Source organism: Macaca nemestrina, chromosome 20 (genome assembly GCF_043159975.1).
Source record: "Macaca nemestrina isolate mMacNem1 chromosome 20, mMacNem.hap1, whole genome shotgun sequence".
NCBI classification, from domain to species: Eukaryota; Metazoa; Chordata; class Mammalia; order Primates; family Cercopithecidae; genus Macaca; species Macaca nemestrina.
The window spans coordinates 60,814,333-60,834,040 of record NC_092144.1 but is presented as its reverse complement, the minus strand read 5'-3'; the positions used below and the strand labels follow the sequence as shown (position 1 = coordinate 60,834,040).

General features: G+C 54.8%; 1 protein-coding gene across 4 annotated transcripts in view; it reads left to right on the top strand.

The window, feature by feature from the left end:
• LOC105497337 (SH3 and multiple ankyrin repeat domains 1) overlaps nucleotides 1-19,708 on the top strand; it is a 58,885-nt gene that overhangs the window by 2,692 nt on the left and 36,485 nt on the right. For 3 of the 4 annotated variants that reach the window (XM_071087558.1, XM_071087557.1, XM_071087560.1), the window contains exons 2-15: nucleotides 160-457; nucleotides 663-866; nucleotides 1,389-1,460; nucleotides 3,124-3,232; nucleotides 3,465-3,616; nucleotides 5,309-5,476; nucleotides 5,935-6,051; nucleotides 11,949-12,026; nucleotides 12,283-12,349; nucleotides 12,633-12,963; nucleotides 13,811-14,004; nucleotides 18,173-18,286; nucleotides 18,465-18,540; nucleotides 19,006-19,032. In XM_071087558.1, coding sequence (XP_070943659.1) covers nucleotides 203-457; nucleotides 663-866; nucleotides 1,389-1,460; nucleotides 3,124-3,232; nucleotides 3,465-3,616; nucleotides 5,309-5,476; nucleotides 5,935-6,051; nucleotides 11,949-12,026; nucleotides 12,283-12,349; nucleotides 12,633-12,963; nucleotides 13,811-14,004; nucleotides 18,173-18,286; nucleotides 18,465-18,540; nucleotides 19,006-19,032 — 1,964 coding nt within the window. In that variant the 5' untranslated portion in view covers nucleotides 160-202. The remainder of the gene's footprint in view (nucleotides 1-159; nucleotides 458-662; nucleotides 867-1,388; nucleotides 1,461-3,123; nucleotides 3,233-3,464; nucleotides 3,617-5,308; nucleotides 5,477-5,934; nucleotides 6,052-11,948; nucleotides 12,027-12,282; nucleotides 12,350-12,632; nucleotides 12,964-13,810; nucleotides 14,005-18,172; nucleotides 18,287-18,464; nucleotides 18,541-19,005; nucleotides 19,033-19,708) is intronic. The other variant, XM_071087559.1, reaches the window with a different exon arrangement.

The following is a 19,708-nucleotide window of genomic DNA, read 5'->3' as shown; positions in this document are numbered from 1 at the left end:
CAGGGGAGGCCATGCAGGCCAAGGGTGTGCCCGGCCTCCTTCCTGCCTATCTTGGGCAGTGGGGGTAGGCTGCCCTTGACCGCTTGACCACCAAGTAGCACTAGTGGCCTCTGAGGGGCTCCGGGTTCCTAGTCTGATGGCCGCCCTTCATCCCCATAGCCGCCTGTGATGCTGCCGTCCCCCGTCGCCCCGTGGCCCCACAATGACCCACAGCCCCGCGACAAGCGAGGACGAGGAACGCCACAGTGCCAGCGAGTGTCCCGAGGGGGGCTCAGAGTCCGACAGCTCCCCAGACGGGCCAGGTCGAGGCCTCCGGGGGACCCGGGGCCGGGGCAGTGGGGCACCTGGTAGCCTGGCCTCTGTTAGAGGCCTCCAGGGCCGCTCAATGTCCGTCCCAGACGACGCCCACTTCAGCATGATGGTCTTCAGGATTGGCATCCCGGACCTGCACCAGACAGTGAGTACCTGCCCACTGGCCAGCGGCAGGAGAGAGACAGGGGAAGCTGGGGGGACAGGGCTCCAACTGACATGGGGAGTTCCACTGGTGCTGGGTATCCTCCCAGGGATCACCCCCACACCCAGCTTCTGGCTCACTTCCCAACCCACCTCAGGCTCCTCTGTGGCCCCTGGCCCACCCTAGCCCCTATCTCCTCCCCCACCAGAAATGCCTGCGCTTCAACCCAGATGCCACCATCTGGACGGCCAAGCAGCAGGTGCTCTGTGCCCTGAGCGAGAGCCTGCAGGATGTGCTCAACTATGGCCTGTTCCAGCCGGCCACCTCAGGCCGTGACGCCAACTTCCTGGAGGAGGAGAGGTTGCTGCGGGAGTACCCCCAGTCCTTCGAGAAGGGGGTCCCCTACCTGGAGGTGAAGCTTCCCCAACTCCTTCACTGACAAGAGAAGGCATTCCCTAAACACATCTGCCCCCCACCCACTTTTTAACACACTCGAAACCTTAACGAGGGGGCACCCATTGTACTAGTCCTGATCTAAGCATCACAGGGAAGTCAGAGAGTCCTGAGTTCAAATTGCCATCTGTTCTGCTTCTGACCAGCTAAGTGACCTTGGCCAAGTCACTTTCCTGCCCCAAGCTTCTCCTCGCCCATCAAAACGGGGGAGGATTCCCAATTACATTTCCTGTGGGGTCCAGACTCCTCCTCCTTCAAAGCAGGGGTTGCAGTGCACATATACCATGATATCCAGCACTCAGAAAAGCCACTGCCACCCCTCTACCTGCTAGACCAAGGTTCCAGGGCTGTTTCCACTCCTACCCTGAGCTACCCTTGGGAATTAGAAGGGGATCAGACCTTCTCCCTACCCCAAGCCTTCTCCCCAGGCTCCTGATTCCAAGTCTCTGTGTCTCTCTCACTGCCCTACCCCTGACCTCAGTTCCGATATAAGACCCGAGTTTACAAACAGACCAACCTGGATGAGAAGCAGCTGGCCAAGTTGCACACTAAGGTGAGAGAATCCTGCTGGCATCTGTCCCCTATAGCCCACTACCACCAGAGCCCCCTGCCCAACTGCTTTCTCTCCCCACCTCTTCCCAACAGACCTGCACATTCCCCAAGCCCACAGTCCCTCTGGCCACTTCCACCCCTTAACTTGGGATGCTGTACCACATTTGAGACAACCACAAATACCCCCATTATCCCCATCACAACCCCTTCTTACTTTCCTTTTTTGCCCCTCATCCTTCTGCCTGGGCCCGCATCATTCCCACCTGGCCTCCTTTGAGTCTCCCTTCTCTTCCCCTGCCTCCCCGCATATCCACCCAAGGCCTCTTTACTTCCCCACCTTGGCCTAGGACCCTGACATTGGAAGTCCTTCTGCCTGGAGACTATTGGAAAGACAGGCTGCATTTCTCCCAACCTCATAGCCTGAATCCCTGCAAAAATCCAACCGTTACACCCCCCTTTCCAGCCATATCTGTTCTCCTGGTACCTTGCCCACCAATCCTCAGCCCCGTCTCTGCTGTGTCTCTGATGGTGAGACCTGGGAGGAAATTGGGGAACTGCTTTGGTCAGAAATGAAGGACTTTTGATCCTTGAGAGGGAAAAACTCCCAATCCCTCCTTGTCTAACCCTCTCTCGACCACAGCATGCATTGAACTCTTTCCTCCCCTAAATGTTCCATCCCTCCAGGCCTTCACAGTCCGCTTTGGGAACCACTGGCCAAGTGTGGCTCCTGAGTACTTGCAATATGGTTAGTCCCAACTAAGACTCGCTGTGAGTGTGAAATACACACTGAGCTTCAAAAACTTAGTGCCAAAAAAAGTTAAATAACCTCATTGATAAGTTTCATCTCAAGTACCTGTTGAAACAGTAACATTGTGGCTATGTCAGTTAAAGAACATACATCATTAAAATGAATTTCAACACAACTAACACTTCACCCCTGACCCTGCTATTTTTTTTTTTTTTGAGACAGAGTCTTGCTCTGTCACCCAGGCTGGAGTGCAGTGGCGCAATCTTGGCTCACTGAAAGCTCCGCCTCCTGGGTTCATGCCATTCTCCTGCCTCAGCCTCCCGAGTAGCTGGGACTACAGGCACCTGCCACCACACCCAGCTAATTTTTTATGTTTTTAGTAGAGACGGGGTTTCACCGTGTTAGCCAGGATGGTCTCGATCTCCTGACCTCGTGATCCACCCGCCTCAGCCTCCCAAAGTGCTGGGATTACAGGCGTGAGCCACCGCACCTGGCTTTTTTTTTTTTTTTTTTTTTTTTTTTTTGAGACAGGGTCTTGCTCTGTCACCCAGGCTGCAGTGGTGCAATCATGGCTCACTGCAGCCTCGACCTTTCAGGGTTCAAAGGATCCTTCCAGCTCAGCCTCCTGAGTAACTGGGACTACAGGCATGTGCCACCTGGCTAGTTTTTTGCATTTTTTGTAGAGATAAGGGTCTCACTGTTGCTCAGACTGGTCTCGAACCCCTGGGCCCATGTGATCCTCCCGCCTCGGCCTCCCAAAGGGCTGGGTATTTTCTCTGTAAAGGAGGCCGCTAGAAACTTTTCAATGGCGTATGTGACTCTACGTATATTTTCACTGGACGGCGCTGCTTGAGGACCCAGCTTCTCTGCCTTGCTCCTGACTGTCCTGTCTTGTGTGTCTTTGCTCATGGCTCAGACGGGGTTGAAGAAGTTCCTGGAGTATGTGCAGCTCGGGACATCTGACAAGGTGGCGCGGCTGCTGGACAAGGGGCTGGACCCCAATTACCATGACTCGGATTCGGGAGGTAGGGAGGGGTGAACATCAGGAGGACCTCGGGGCCAGGACAGGGCTGGAGAGCAGGGCTGCCATCTGCATTCAGATCCATTCCTGACTGGTGTCTCTCAAACACGTCGCTGTCCAAGGGTGAGGCCGCGGGGCCAGAGGCTGTGGGGTGGAGAGCTACAGAGCCTGGAAAATGGGAAGGGATGGAGGAGAGGAGAAGGGGCTTCAGGTGACCAGCTTTTCCTGCCTTTCAGAGACCCCCTTGACACTGGCGGCCCAGACTGAAGGCTCTGTAGAGGTGATTCGAACCCTGTGCCTGGGCGGGGCCCACATCGACTTCCGGGCCCGGGATGGCATGACAGCACTGCATAAGGCCGCATGCGCCCGACACTGCCTGGCGCTCACGGTGAGGCTGCGGGGACCCCTCACCCCCACCGTGGGGCCCTCTCTCCTTTTCCCTTTGTTCTTTCTCAAACTTCAGTTCTTTGGTTTCTGTAAAAATAGGCCCTCGCATGTCCCCAGTTCAAAGCCCCTTTCCATAGACTGACACACAGCCCCTATTGTCACCCTTGTCAGGTCCCCCAGGTGCACCCACCTGGGCTACAGCTGACATCATGCAGACCCGGACGCAGCCTCCTCCCCTGAACACCCAGAACATCTCCATCCCCTGTGACCCAGCTCAATACCAAACCTGCCTCTGTCTCCCCAAGGTGTAAACCCTTCTCATTCCTTAAAATGCAAAGTGAGTTCCCTGCTATGCCCCCAGATAGAGCCCCTCCTCACACACCCTGAAAACAGTCCCCCAGCTACCCTTCCAAACCCAGCACTGCACCAGCTCCACTCCCTCCTCTCTCACATGCAAATACAGCCCCTTCCCCACGTACACAGCCTCAAATGCACTTTCCCAAATAGACAAACCCATACACCCACAAAATACATACACGGCGTCAGCTGCACAGTCTAATTTTAAAATACTCTTCTCCCCCTGCCCCCGCCAGGACACTTGATTCCTCTTCATATGCGGGTCAAGATGGGCTGCCCCCAAAGACAGCCATTGAGAAGCACCCCAATGCATGGATGCTCCAGCTAAATGGCCCCTCCCCTCTCTCCCTCAGATTCTTTCCTGAAGAGCCCCTAATGCAGTCAGACACCAGCCACAAAGATCTTCAGTATACCCCTGGAGTTAACAGACCCTGTTCATGTATCTCCCATGCACACTCACTCCCAAACCCACATCCTGCTCATGCACGCCCCTCCCAGCCTCCAGACCTGTGCTATCCAAGCCAGTAGCCAGTGGCCACCTGGGGCTGTTTAAATTTAAATTAATTAGAGTGAAGTAAAATTAAAATTTCAGTTCCTCAGGCTCACTAGCCACGTTCAAGTGCTCAGGGGACCACACGTGCCTGCCATATAGGGTGATGCAGTTGCAGACCATCCCCACGATGGTGGAATGTTCTGTTGGATGGCACTGCTACAGGCTGTCCTCATACAAGGTTGCTGCCAACACTTTCTCCTATTAATGCTCATTACTGCCAGCCTTCCACACCCAGAGTTGTCTTTCAAGGGGGAGCAGGAAGTGGCCTGCAGCCCCAGTGAGGCCGGCCCGATCCTTGCCCTTATCCAAGCTCACTTGTCTGTCCCCTGGCTTCCTGCTATGCCCCTTCTTTGAGATCCTGGACCTAATAACACCTCCCACTTGGCCAGAGACCCTCCAGCATCCAGACTCTGGCCTCTCATTTGTCCCCAACAACCCACCTGTAGGAGGTGGAATGGATGGGTACTGTGGCCCCTAATGCCCTTCAATGACTCATCCAAGGTCACCCCCAGGGGAAAGGCTGGGTGGGATGTCAGAGTGCCAGGGTCCTCTGGAGGCATCTACCCAAGTCCCACGTTGTTCACAGGGGATCAGAGTGGCCCAGAGAGGGAAAGGGCCGGCCTCAAGGTCGCACAAGGGCATCATGGCAGAACTAAGACTGTCACTGTCATTGGCCACTGTGGGTCACCCAAGACGGTCCAGTTCCCCTGGCCCTTCAGAATGAGCTGGTTAATGTGTGACTGTCATCTGTGTTTTTCTACTGGGTTCTCTTTCCGTTCCTAGGCGCTCCTGGACCTTGGGGGTTCCCCCAACTACAAGGACCGTCGGGGGCTGACCCCTCTGTTCCACACGGCTATGGTGGGTGGTGACCCCCGATGCTGTGAGCTGCTCCTGTACAACAGGGCCCAGCTGGGCATAGCTGATGAGAACGGCTGGCAGGAAATCCACCAGGTGCTCCTGATTCACGCCATGAAGGGCTGGGGTGGGGGACCCAGTCTCTGAGGCATCCAAGGGACTGGGGCTGGGAACCAGATGCCAGGGTCCTCACAGAGCATGGGGGTAAGAATAACATGGTCCCCAAAGAGGAAATGATGGGGGTGAAGACACGAAGACCCTAAGGGGGCATAGGCGGGGGAACCAGACGCCTTGATCCCTAAGAGGGATGGGCTGGCCTCTTGGCCCTCTTAAGGAGGCAGACCAGACGCCTGGGCCTTGGAATGACTGAACATTTGGATTGTGAGGCTGACAGCCTGGGTCCCAGAGCAGGAAGGGGGCAAAAAGGTGATGGGGAGGTGGATGTGGTGAAGGATAGGATGAGAAGGCCAGTGTACAGGTTGTGTACAGACTCTTGGCCCAGAGGGAGAACAGCCTGGGTCTGATCCATGCCCCTCGCTTCCTGTCCTGCCCAGGCCTGCCAGCGGGGTCACTCTCAGCACCTGGAGCATCTGCTCTTCTACGGGGCTGAGCCTGGAGCCCAGAACGCCTCAGGGAATACAGCTCTGCACATCTGCGCCCTCTACAACAAGGTCTGCCTAGCAGTGGCCGCCCCAGGCCCCTCGCATCCCTCATAGCTGCCTCCCCCAGGGCCAAGCTCAGATACTCCTCTTGACTGCATCACTGCACCCTTCACTTCTTCACTATTTCACCCTTTCATCCAGTCATCCATCCATCCATCCATCCATCCATCCATCCATCCATCCATCCAACAGATATTTACTGAGCTCCTTCTCTGTATCAGGCCCGGAGCTGGGTGCTGGGGATAAAGTGTTGAGCTCATGGCCTAGCAGAGGGCAGACAACATAGTTTGCTGCTACAATCCAGAGTGCTCAGAGCAAAGTCACAGGGAATCCAGATCCCTGTGGGAGCCCCCATCTGGGACTGGGCTTGAGATAGAGTGGCTGGGGGTGGAGGTGGCTTCCCGGAGGAGGTGTCCCTAGTATTGAGATGAGCAGGAGTAGAAAAGGGGAGAAAGGGGTGCTCCAGGGTGGGGGCACAGCCTGTGCAGAAAACCAGAGGAAAGGGGGCTATGGGTCCTCAGTTCCCCTGTGTCTCCATTCAGCCAGTGGTGTGTGCAGGTGCCACGTGGTGGCACGGCAGGGCACAGGGGAAAGTTCAACGTGCAGCCACTGTGGCCCCTGAAGGGAACGAGTGATATGGGAGTTTTAGCAATTCAGGACCTTGGGGGTCCTGACAACCTGGGTCCCTGAGCAGGAAGGGAGTGCTGAAGGAAGACGGGAAGGACATCCCCACTTCCAGAGTTCCTAGGAGAGGAGAGGGACGGAGCAGGCAGGGGATCTCATGGCAGCTGGTTGGCAAGAGCCAGAGCTTTCAGTATCATGACCTCTGGTACTTTAGCCGCCTGTGCTGCAGATGATCCTGGGCAGGTCAGCCCTATGGAAAGCCTCAGTCTCCCCACCTGTTTCTCGATGTTCCCTGCCCTTGAAGGGCAGCTGTGGGGGTACTTAGAGGGACAGGCGCTCGCATGACAGAGCTGGTCTATCAGCCCCCCTCCTCCAGGAAGTCTTCCAAAACAGCCCTCAGCCCCCTCTGCCTCAGCAGAACTTACAGTGCTGGGGATTTGGCGGGTGGCCACGTGCTGCCTGGTGGCAGCCAGCAGCATGCCTGGAGTCCAGGGAAGACTCAGTGCTTTTCAAACCGAACCAACATGGTGCCGGCACTTCTCTCCCTGTGTGCTTCTGCCTCCTGCTCTGCGACACGCAGGCCTCGCAACCAATCCTATGACTCCCAGGCCCTTGTGCAGCTGATGGGGAAGAAGCCCCGGCCCCACGGGCAGATGGGGGTGGGGGAGCAAAAAAGTCCCCCCGACTCTTTGAGGCGCCATCCTTCTTCCTGAAACGGGAATAATACCAGCTTTTATTGAAGAGGATGAGCCATCATGTATATTAAGTACTCATCCCTGGAAGGCAGCCATCAGAATAATAATTGTCATTATTACCATCACCAGTGTCAGTCAGGGTCCAGTCGGGAGACAGAAACTGTACCATTCGGATAAACAGAGAAATTTTAGTGTAGAGAACTGGACCAGGCATGGTGGCTTATGCCTGTAATCCCAACACTTTGGGAGGCCAAGGCGGGAGGATGGCTTGAGCCCAGGAGTTCGAGACCAACCTGGGCAACATGGGAAAACTTGGTCTCTATGAAAAATACAAAAATCAGCTGGGCACAGGGGCGTGCACCTGAAGTCCCAGCTACTCAGGAGGCTGAGGCAGAAGAATCGCTTGAGCCTGGGAGGTGGAGGCTGCAGTGAGCTATGATCATGCCACTGCACTGCAGCCTGGGTGACAGAGTGAGACCCTGCCTTAAAAAAAAAAAAAGAGAGAGAGAATTAGACAGCAGGCAGAGTTTTCTTAGTGGCACAGATTAACAAGTCATTTCCCCTCCTTGATCTTCTCCTTTCTCAGCTGTGATGGGTCAGTAATTAACATCCACCATGCAAAAGCATCAAGTGGGTTAGTAGTTTTGCTTGCCTTTGCCATGGGCTTAACAAATCGATGCATAACACATACAAACTTGATTCCTCCATTTCCCCCCTTGTCTTCCTCCCAGGCTTTAAGCTTTCCAAGAGCCAGGGCTAAGTCTGAGAGTGTTTCCCCAGCCCCTGCCACCTTGGCCTCCTGACATGCCCGTCTAGCCTTTGGTGGTGAAGGTCAGATCCGTGTCTAGGCTGTGAGCACCTCAAGGGTGGGGGTTGAGTCCGATTACTTGCTCTGTTCCAGAACCCCAGCACACAGCAGGCCTAACTGCATCTTTGTTGAGTGAGTGAATGAATGAATGAAAATGAGTGAATGAATGATAGCTCAGCCCTCTTGGATTTCCACCAAGACTCTGCACAGTGCCTGGCTCAGAGCATTCAACAGGTGTTTGCTTGTTTCAACAGACTGAATGACTCAACAAACGAATGAAAGATTTGAACAAAATGAATTTTGACTGACTCAACTTCATATCCTCCATCCTCATCCTTTCCATGCACGTTCCTTGAGCACCTACTATGTGCACAGCACCAGGCCTTGGGGATGTGAGATGAATCAGATGCAGCATCTGGCCTGGGGAGGGTGAGGGTGTGGTGGGGGGCGGGGTGGGAGTTCACAGTCTGGTGAGGAGGCAGACGTGTAAACACATCACCGCGACGGCATGAAATAAGTGCTAGGATGCCATTAAATGCAAGTTTCTCTCGGTGCCACCAGCTCTGACTCGTACACCTTCTCAGCTTTGTAAGAGTAGGATGAGGAGCAGGTGAGTTTAGGGGCTGTGCTCTGGCCCTGTGCCCCCAGTGTGGGGGTAGCGGGTGTGAAAACATGTAAAAAGTCAGGAGCGGTGCCTCATGCCTGCAATCCCAGCACTTTGGGAGGCCGTGGCGGGTGGATCATGAGGTCAGGAGTTCAAGACAAACCTGGCCAAGATGGTGAAACCCTGTGGCTACTAAAAAGACAAAAATTAGCCAGGCGTGGTGGTGTGCACCTGTAATCCCAGCTACTTGGGAGGCTGAAGTAGAGAATTGCTTGAACCCAAGAGGCAGAGGTTGCAGTGAGCTGAGATCGCACCACTGCACTCCAGCCTGGGTAACAGAGCAAGACTCCATCTCAAAAAAAAAAAAAAAAAGAAAAAGAAAAACACGCAAAAGTACACATGGCAGGCGTTAACAGTCTAGTTGGCCAGCATCACGGGCATACACAGGCTCACATACACACACACACTCACGAACATACCCAGAACACACACTGGGCTAACTCTGCTGCCTGATGTGTCTTTGGCAGTCAGAGTCATCCATTCATAGGAGACAGGTGAACCATAGGATCGGAAGGCCACGTGCACAGGAGGATCGCTTGAGCCCAAGAGGTGGAGGCTGCAGTGAACTGAGATCGCGCCACTGCACTCCAGAAAGTGGAGGTTGCAGTGAGCTGATATTGCGCCACTGCACTCCAGCCTGGCAACAGAGTGAGACTCCATCTCAAAAAAAAAAAAAAAAAAGAAGGCCAGGTTGGAATCCTCATTGCTCCACCAACTGGTTGTGTGGCCTTGGGCATAGCATCTGCCCTCTCTGAACCTGTCCTGTAACATGGGCTCATACAAACCCCTTGGTGGGTTTGTCATGTGGAAGGGATAAGATCAAGGAAGTGCTTGGAGAATGACGGTTAAATTAGCATCAGAGGACTCTGGGGTAGAGTTAAGCTGGAGGCCAAGTTGGGTTTAGCCAGGCCAAGAAAAAAGGGAGAGGACACTCCTCCTACTGAACAGTTCCTGTGGTTCCAGCATTAATCCAGGTGGCAGGTGCCACAGGTAAAATCATGCCCCTGTACAACTTACGACGTAGAGGAGAGGAGACGCTAATCAGACAAATAACAGGAAATGGAATTTCAGGGAGACGGGGTTATGAAGAAAATGAGTTAACATTGGCTTAGAGTGCCTGGCACATACACCAGTCTCATATTAAAAAACAAAGCAAGGAGCCAGGCACAGTGGCTCATGCCTGTTATCCCAGCACTTTGGGGGGCCAAGGCGGGCTGATCACCTGAGGTTAGGAGTTCAAAACCAGCCTGGCCAACTTGGGGAAACCCCGTTTCTACTAAAAATACAAAAATTAGCCAAATGTGGTGGGCGGGTGCCTGTAGTCTCAGCTACTTGGGAGGCTGAGGCAGGAGAATCGCTTGAACTCAGGAGGTGGAGGTTGTAGTCAGCCAAGGTCATGTTACTGTACTCCAACCTGGACGTGCCACCATGCCTGGCTAATTTTTGTATTTTTAGTAGAGATGGAGTTTCTCCATGTTGGTCAGGCTGGTCTTGAACTCCTGACCTCAGATTATCTGCCCCCCTCGGCCTCCCAAAGTGCTGGGATTACAGGCGTGAGCCACCTGTAGCCAGCCACACCAGGCCAATTTTTAAAAGATTTTTTTGTAGAGACGGGATTTCGCCATGTTGCCCAGGCTAGTGTCAAACTCTTGGGCTCAAGCGATCCCCCCCACCCCCCGCCTCGGCCTCTCAAAGTGCTGGGATCACAGGAGTGAGCCACGGTGCCTGGCCCACCTTGGGCTCTTTTGAAAGCCTTAGTTTCCTCCTCTGTAAAATAGAGACAATTTCCATGTCCTGGAATTGTTGGGCAATTGAAGGATCTTCTGCCTCTAAAGTGCCAAGTGCCTGGCATGTAATGGTAAGCCTCCGTAAGGTCTAGACCCGTGGTTCTCAACCGGGGAGCTTCTGTCCCCCAGGACACACTTGTCAACGTCTAAAGACATTTTTGGTTGTCATGACTGGGGAGGGGAGTGCTACTGGCATCTAGTGGTAGAGACGGGGGATGCTACTCAACATCCCACAGTGCTCAGAACACCCCCCACAAACCAATGAATCACCAAAGAATTATCTGGCCCCAACGTTCAGTGGAACATAGCATGAGCATGTATCCTAAATGCCCTCAAATATCCTAGTGGCCATGTTAAGGAGAAGGGGAAAATAATTAGGTGACATTTATTGTAACAACATACTTTACTTGTAACAGTGTATCCAAAATGTTATCATTTCAACATAGAATCAATACAGAAATTATTTTTTGTGTGTGTGTGTTTTTTTTCTTTTGAGACAGAGTCTCCCTCTGTCATCCAGGCTGGAGTGCAGTGGCGGGATCTCAGCTCACTGCAACCTGCACCTCCTGGGTTCAAGTGATTCTCCCACCTCAGCCTCCTGAGTAGCTGGGATTACAAGCGCCCGCCACCACACCTGGCTAATTTTTGTAGTTTTTTGTAGTGACAGGGTTTCACCATGTTGTCCAGGCTGGTCTCAAATATCTGGCCTCAAGTGATCCGCTCGCCTTGACCTCCCAAAGTGCTGGGATTACAGGTGTGTCACCACGCCTGGCATTTTTTTTTTTTTTTTTCTGGGCGGAGGGGAGACAGGTCTGTGCTCTGTCACCCAGGCTTGATCTCAGCTCACTGCAGCCTCAAACTCCTGAGCTCAAGAGACCCTCCCACCTCAGCCTCCCAAGTATTTGGGACTCCAGGCACCCACCACCATGCCTGGCTAACTTCTGTTTATTTTTTTATAGAAATGGGGAGTGTCTCACTATGTCGCCCAGGCTGGTCTGGAACTTCTGTCTTGGCCTCCCAAAGTCTTAGGATTACAGGCTTGAGCCACCACACCTGGCTATAGACATTTAAATTCTCTCTTGTTTTCATATGGCATCCTTGAAATCCAGTATGTATTTCGCATGTATGGTGCATCTCCATTTGGGCCATCCATGTTTAAACTCAAGTGCTCCTGGTCTGTACCTGGCAGGTGGCTGCTGTCCTGAGTGGTGTGGGTTTAGGGTGGAGTATTTATTCCTGAGGCTCTTAGCATAGTACCTGTATCCACTCATGGTGCCCTTAATCTTTTTTCTCTCTCTTTGTCCTGCACCACTGGCCATCACCCACAGGAGACCTGTGCCAGGATCCTCCTGTATCGAGGTGCTGACAAGGATGTGAAGAATAACAACGGACAGACCCCATTCCAGGTCTGGGGCTGCAGTGGATATACTGAAGTCTCCAGGGCTAAGGAAAGGCTGACAGTGACACCCAGTGGATAAGGAGGGGGACAATGAGGAAAGCAAGGAGACAGGCCGTGGAGGGGGAGCTGGAAGAAGAGGGAGGGCAGCATTGTCAGGGTGGAAGGTTTGGGTCAGGCTGGGGACCTCAGCATGTTTCCTGCCCTTTCTCTGCTCCCTGGGCCACCCCGCCCCCCGCCAACCCACCTCTACCCCCTCCCTCCAGGTGGCAGTGATTGCTGGGAATTTTGAGCTGGGGGAGCTGATCCGAAACCATCGAGAACAGGATGTGGGTGAGTGACAGGGAGCTGGGGCTGCACCTGGGGCGGCTGGGGTTTCATGGTAGGATGGGAGAGTTGGGGCACCTGACTTGAGGGCCAGGATAGGATGGAGAAAACCCTAGAGGACCAAAAATGTCTGGGTGGTGGTTGGGGGAGCAATTCCAGGCCCCCCGCCCTTTCTCATCTCTGTCTTTCTCCCTCATGCCTCTCTCCCACCATCTCTCGCCCCCGCATGGCCCCCTGCTTGCCTTTTCTCCCCTAACATCTGCCCCCCGCCGCCACTGTGCCCTCTCAGTGCCCTTCCAGGAGTCCCCCAAGTACGCGGCCCGGCGACGGGGGCCCCCGGGCACAGGGCTGACAGTGCCCCCGGCGCTGCTGCGGGCCAACAGTGACACCAGCATGGCGCTGCCCGACTGGATGGTGTTCTCCGCCCCAGGGGCCTCGTCCTCTGGGGCCCCTGGCCCTACCTCAGGGTCCCAGGGCCAGTCGCAGCCCTCGGCCCCCACCGCCAAGCTCAGCAGCGGGACCCTCCGAAGTGCCAGCAGCCCCCGGGGTGCCAGGGCCCGCTCTCCATCCCGAGGGAGGCACCCTGAGGACGCCAAGAGGCAGCCCCGAGGCCGGCCCAGGTAGGGGAGGCAGCCTTGGCTCCACAGTCCCCAGCCCCGTCAAATCCCCTCCCCAGAGTGGTGGCTTCCCCCAGGCCAGCCCAGCTGCCTTCCTCTGTAGGCCCTCATCCATCCAAGTCCCTAGTGTCACCGTGGGGTAAAGGAAGGGCCTTGGGAGCTACTGTCCCGACTCCACCCCCACTGCACCACGTTAGCTGGACATCTGCTCCACGACAGGGGCCCCATGCAGAGGATACCCCAAAGAAACATGTGTCCCAACCCCTGGGGACAGAGAATGACAGGGTGAGGTGGAGGGAAGCCGAGCAGGAAGAGGATGGGGGTGGTGGCAGGGACTTGGGTGGGGGACAGAGAGGTCACTCTGGAGGGAGGATGAGGAGTGGGCGGGGGACATTCCGGGGTCAGGAGGCCCACGTGGCTAGAGGAGGGTGAGAAGGAGGTGGAGGCCAGCCAGGCGTGTCCCGAGGAAGTGGGGGAGAGGCTGGCAACGGCGGGCAGAGGAGTTGGACCTGACCCAGGAGGAAGCTGGGAGTCGCGGAAGGCTCGTGAGCGGAGGGATGACACAGTCCCAGCTCAGCCTCAGGAAGCTGAATCAGGCGGTGCGCACAGGACCGTGGGAGGGGGCAGAGCCGGAAGCCAGGAGGCAGGAGAGGGGGCTGGGGGGCAGCTGCGGGGAGGCAGAGGAGCCCCCAAATGCCCTCTTTCCTGGAGGACACCAGTGCTGGGAAAGCCCCTCCCCCCACCTCCACCCTGATGCTCCATCCTCTTCCCCCACCCAAGGACCCCTGTCCTCCCAGAGGTGTTCCCTCCCTCCACCCTCCCCTGCCTCTCATGCCCTCTGTGTACGCAGCTCCAGCGGGACACCCCGGGAAGGGCCAGCCGGGGGCACGGGGGGCTCAGGGGGCCCCGGGGGCTCCCTGGGCAGCCGCGGGAGGCGGAGGAAGCTCTACTCAGCAGTACCCGGACGCTCCTTCATGGCTGTGAAGTCGTACCAGGCCCAAGCCGAGGGGGAGATCTCCCTGAGCAAGGGCGAGAAGATCAAAGGTACCCAGGGTGGAAGCAGGGCCTGCGCTGGGCTGGGCTGTGGGGGCGATCAGGGAAAACGTGGAGCAGAGAGCAGACCATTCTCAGATACCCAGAGTATCTCAGACCTCAGAGAGCCCTGCGGCGCCCCTTGAGCCTTGAAGGAGCAGAGAGTGTAGCTGAGATTACCCTGTCAGGAGGCAGTGCTGAGGCAAAGGCAGTGAAGTGGGCCGGGTCCCATTGTGGGACACTGATGCCGTGTGCAGGGCATAGTTGGAACATCTCACCAAATTGTCTCATTAGACTCCTCATGGTCCTTTCTGGGGAGGGAGGTCATGGGCCACATTGCATGGTTGAAGGAACAGAGCCTCACACAGGTGAAGCAACTTGCCCAAGGTCCCCAGTCCAAGCCCACAGTCCTTCCTGCCACCTGGTGCAGAGCATGAGGCCGAGCAGCCTTAACTTTGCCTCCTGCATCTGCCCAGGGGTCCTCAACTGAGAGACGGGCAGGATCCTACTTCTAGGGCCCCAGTGAGTTGGCACATGTAAGATGCTTGGCCATGGGGAGGGCTCCTAAAACAGTGGTTGCCGTTATCAGGGTTCACCTCCCTCTGGTTTTTCCACCTTCATTTGGAAAGTGGAGCCAGTCTCCCCTGCTTGTAGGCTTCGCAGGGCTGCTGACGTGTTCTTGGATAGAAGGATGCTTTAGAGACGACCACTTGCCACAGGTGTGGCCGTTAATATGAGGCATTGGAAAAATTATTTGCCAGACTCTAGGCTGCCCAGGAGCCGAGTGGTATAGAGGTTGAGAGCCTGGCGTCCTGGGTTCAAATCCTGGCCCCACCACTTCCTAGCAGGGTGACCTCAGCCAAGTGACTTCTCTGGGCCTCAGTTTCTTCATCTGTAAAATGAGACCCTCATGAGGATTAGAGGAGTCAGAGCATGTAAAGCACTTAGACCAATGTTTCCTACATAACAAGTGCCACATAAGACCCATCACTTGGCCAGGCGCTGTGGCTCACGCCTGTAATCCCAGCACTTTGGGAGGCCGAGGCAGATGGATCACCTGAGATCAGGAGTTCTAGACCAGCCTGGCCAACATGGTGAATCCCCATCTCTACTAAAACACAAAAAATAAAAAATTAGCTGGGTGTGGTGGCGCACACCTGTAATCCCAGCTACTTGGGAGGCCGAGGCAGGAGAATTGCTTGAACCCAGGAGGCGGAGGTTGCAGTGAGCCGAGATCACGCCACTGCACTCCTGCCTGACTGACAAGAGTGAAACTCCATCTCAAAAAAAAAAAGAAAAAAAAAAGCCATCATTTTCTTAAGTGGCCCCTACTTTAGGCACTTAGAGGAGAGAGACCTGGGCCCCTGGATAAGTAGGGAAGATCCTACCGTAGAAGGTCAACTTGAGTGAGGCCTTGAAGGGTATTCAGGGGTCAGAGCGTCAGGCGGGCTGTGTAACTGCATGTGTTACAAAGTCTCTCTTCCCATAGCCTGAGTTCCTGTAGGTGAGGTCATAAGTCATTGGTCTCTGGGTCTCTAGGGCTCAGTTTAATGACCCAGCACACAGGGGGCTTTAATGCACATATATTGAATGAATGAATGAGTGAATGAATGATCAAATTCAGGAGCTACTGTGGAGGCCAGGTGCAGCTCCTTCAGGGCAAGCAGCCTGGGACATAGGCACGTGGGGTGCGAGGAGATGGGAGAAGAGAAGGGTGAGCTGAGGCCAGAAGTAAAGAACCTTCCGGGCAGGCAAGGACCATGGGCAGTATCTTGCTGAGCTACAAGCTCAATGTTTCTACGCAGGAAGAGGATACGCTGCCTTCTGTTTTTATATCCTCGTCTTCCATTAAGAGGGACTCAATTGCCTCAAAGCACGCCCACATCCACGATGTCACTGAGCTTCACACAACCCGATGAGGTAGCCGACTCCTGCTACTCTCAGAATCAAAGCCCAAAGTCTTAACCTGGCCTCCAAGCTGCCTGTCTGCCCACCTTGCCAACCTCATCTCATGCGACTCTTCCCTTCACCCACAAGGTTCCAGGGACCTCATCCTTCTATCCATTCTTCCAGTGCCCCAAGCCCTCCAATCCCCCAATGCTCCGAGCCCTCCCACCCCCCAATGCCCCGAGCCCTCCCATCCCCCAATGCCCCGAGCCCTCCCATCCCCCAATGCTCCGAGCCCTCCCATCCCCCAATGTCCCGAGCCCTCCAATCCCCCAGTGCCCTGAACCCTCCAATTGTCCAATGTCCCAAACCCTCTAATCCTCTAATGCCCCAATCCCTCCAATATCCCAAAGCCCCAAGCCCTCCATTCCCTCAATGGCCCAAGCCATCCAATCCTCCAGTGCCCGAGCCCTCCAATCCTCCAGTGCCCAAGCCCTCCAATTCCCTAGTGCCCCAACCCCTCCATTCCTCCAATGCCCCAAGCTTTCCAATCCTCCAATGCCCCGAGCCCCCCAGTCCCCCAATGCTCCAAGCCCTCCAATCCTCCAATCTACCAACTCCTCCATTCCTCCAATGTCCCAAGCCTTCTTATATGCCAAAATCTTCAAACATGCTGTTCCTTCTGCCTGGAAAACTCTTCCATGCTCTCTTTGCCTCCCCAGCTCCTAGGATCCTTCAGGTCTCAGTCTATATGTCACACCTCAGGGACACCTCGTTGGACCCCTTTGCCATCTATAAGTCATATACTCCCATCTGGCTTCTCTCCAAACACCCTCTTATTGTCCCTGGAGCTCAGACCCCAACTTCCAATCATGTAGTCACTTGTACAGTTATGCCTCTATTGGCGGCTGTTCTGGAAGCTCCTCAAAGGAAAGAAAAACATTGATTATATTCAACTGTGTCTACCCTGGTACCTGACTCATGACTGGCACTAAACAAGTATTTTTTAAGTGAACAAATGATTGATTACAAGACCACCAAGCCAGGCATGGCAGTACCAGCCAAGAACCCAGTCCCCTTGACAACCCATCTCCTGCTCTCTTCCATGACTTTCAGCTTCCCCTCATTTAGTCTCCCCAGATGCTCTCAAGGGAGTCAGTTTATGGAGAGGAATACATCTGATGGCCCCAACTCAACCCCTAGCATAGCTGGAGTCATCTCCATGCAAGGGTATTCTCCACATTTGCTTCAGCTTCTTTGTCTATAAAATGGAAAAACAGTTGTTACCTAGCTGGGTAGGCATAAGGGTTGAACGAGGAAGGAAATTATGTGAAGGGCTAAATGGGGGCAGAGTCATGAAAATTGCCAGAGAAATTGAAGACCATGTGTTTGCCACTGGTGCCCTTGTCATGCCCTGAAGCCCTTGCATGGAGAGGTAGCAGCACATGAGTGACTGAAAGCATGCCCTCTGGAAGCAGACTGAGCTGTGTTCAAATCCTGATCTGTCAGTTACTAGCCTTGTAACCTTCAGCAAATGATCTTGGCTCTCCAAGCCTCAGTGTTCCCATCAGTAAAAGGGGGATAAAGGAAGTGGCCCCTCTTAGGGTTCTGGTCCAGGTGAGAGTTGGATAAACATTAGCTGTTCTTGTCATGCATCTGTTTTTCAGCAGCAGGCATGTAACAGGCAGCCTGTGATGTTTGCTAAATGGGAAAGCGGTGGGGCCTGGGAGGGTGGGCAGGGGGAAGTGGCTTCTGTTGGGGGAGAGGGAGAGAAGGAAAGAGGTGATTCTAATCTCTTCTCCATTCTAGAGCCAGGAGAGGCAAAGAGAGGCAGAAAGAGGGGTCTGGGGACAAAGGACTAAAGATTAAGTGGCAAGGAGACTTTGGGAGGTGGCAAGGACAGTGGTGGGAGGGTGAAGTAGAGCTTGTCCCCCCATCTGTGATCTAAGTCCACAGAGCCTAGGAGGATGAAAAGGAATTACACAACTGAGCTGTGACCAGTTACCAGGGGAGACAAGGACCAATTGTGGACCTGCCCCTAACCTAGGAAGACCATGTTATGGAACACAGCCCTCTTCTCCAATGCCTCTGGTCCTTATTGGATCCAGAAGCTAGAATGCAAGAGTGATATGATTTGGGTCTCCCCCAAGCTCCTTGCTCCTTCCTCAGACGTTTATTAATGATGCCATTGGGCTGGGAGCTGGTAACTGTGGGAAGGCTGTAAGTTGAGTGTGTTGGCAGTTGAGAGGCATAGAGACACAGAAATGTCTCTTTGTCCCCGTTCCCCATCCAGTACTTAGCATCGGGGAAGGAGGCTTCTGGGAAGGCCAGGTCAAAGGTCGTGTTGGCTGGTTCCCGTCTGACTGCCTGGAAGAGGTGGCGAATCGCTCTCAGGAGAGTAAGCAAGGTAAGGTGGAACCCCCAGCCGTGTTCAATGGACCCTAGGATTCCCATGTCCATTCCTTTCCCTTCCTAATGAGGGTGGGGTACTGGGAGGTAGATGGGAAGACTTGGGCCAGGAGCTCTAGGGTTGGGCTTGTGGTTTCCAAAACAAGAGTCCAAGGTTGTCTGTTGTCCCCCTGCAGAAAGCCGCAGTGACAAGGCAAAGAGACTCTTCCGGCATTATACCGTGGGCTCCTACGACAGCTTTGATGCCCCAAGGTAAATGTCCTTACACCCTTGGGCAACCCCCCTCACCCCAAGTTCCCTTTGCAATGTATTCCTTTAAATACTTCCATCACCTCTAAGCCCTTTTTCTAATCTATTCCTTCTAAAGTTTGATCCAGGGGTGGGAGAAGCCAGAATTAGCTTCAGACAGCACAGCCCAACCCCAAACCATCTTCGGCAGCCACTAAGACTGCCCAGCTCTGGGGTAGCCAGAGACAACGGAGTGGTCAGGGCAGGGCGGGATGCCTGGGGGGGCCGGGGCGCTCTTATGTCTGGCTGGCTGGAGGCCCTTGTCTCCTTCATGTGCCCCATCTCTGTGCAGTCCCGGGCAGTGGGAATGTGTGTGTCCCATGCACCAGTGTGGGGAGGGTATTGTCAGGGCCGGGTGGGATGAGGGTGAGGAGAGAGGTGCACTGACACCTTTCCCCTCCCTGGCTGCTGGCTGACTTGCTTCGGAAGCTTAATGGATGGGATTGGCCCAGGGAGGTGAGAGGGGAGGGGCAGGGAGGGGATGGGATCAGGAGGGGAAGGACGGGCTGCCTGGGGGGTGTATGAACGTGTGTGTGCACGACCAGAGCTGAGGTTTCCTGGTGTGTGAACGTGTGTCTCTGTAGGTGTGCATGACACGCATCTGTGTGCATGTGTGGCCTGGATGTACCTGTACCTATGCCCGGGGCTGGAGGGTCTGCCCTGCTCTGTATATAGCGGTGCCTTTGTGGCTATGATTATGTGGGGCTGCCTCTGCACATCTGTGCTTCTCTCAATCTGTGGGCAAGCACTGCAGGGCATGTCAGTGAGTCTGCTCACACACATGGACAGGTGGGTCTCTGCACACATCTGTCCCTCTCTGTGCATGTCACTGCGTGTGCTCTCGCACATTAACGTGTGTGCATGCATGTGCGTCTGTCTGATTGATCTGAGTTTCAGGACCTGGGATGTTGGGGGAGGGACGGGCAGAGGAGGGGAGGATTCCAGGGCTTGGGCCTCCAGAAGGACAAGGTTGTGGGGGAGGGAGGGTCGTAATTTGGTGTCTAAAATATGACACTCTCCTCCACTGCTCCCCCCAATCCAGGGAAGGGTCCCCTTGTGCGTAGCATCCTTCCATTAAATGTGTCCAAACCTATGTGTCTGTGTTCTGGCCAGTGGGGATGGGTCGGGGATG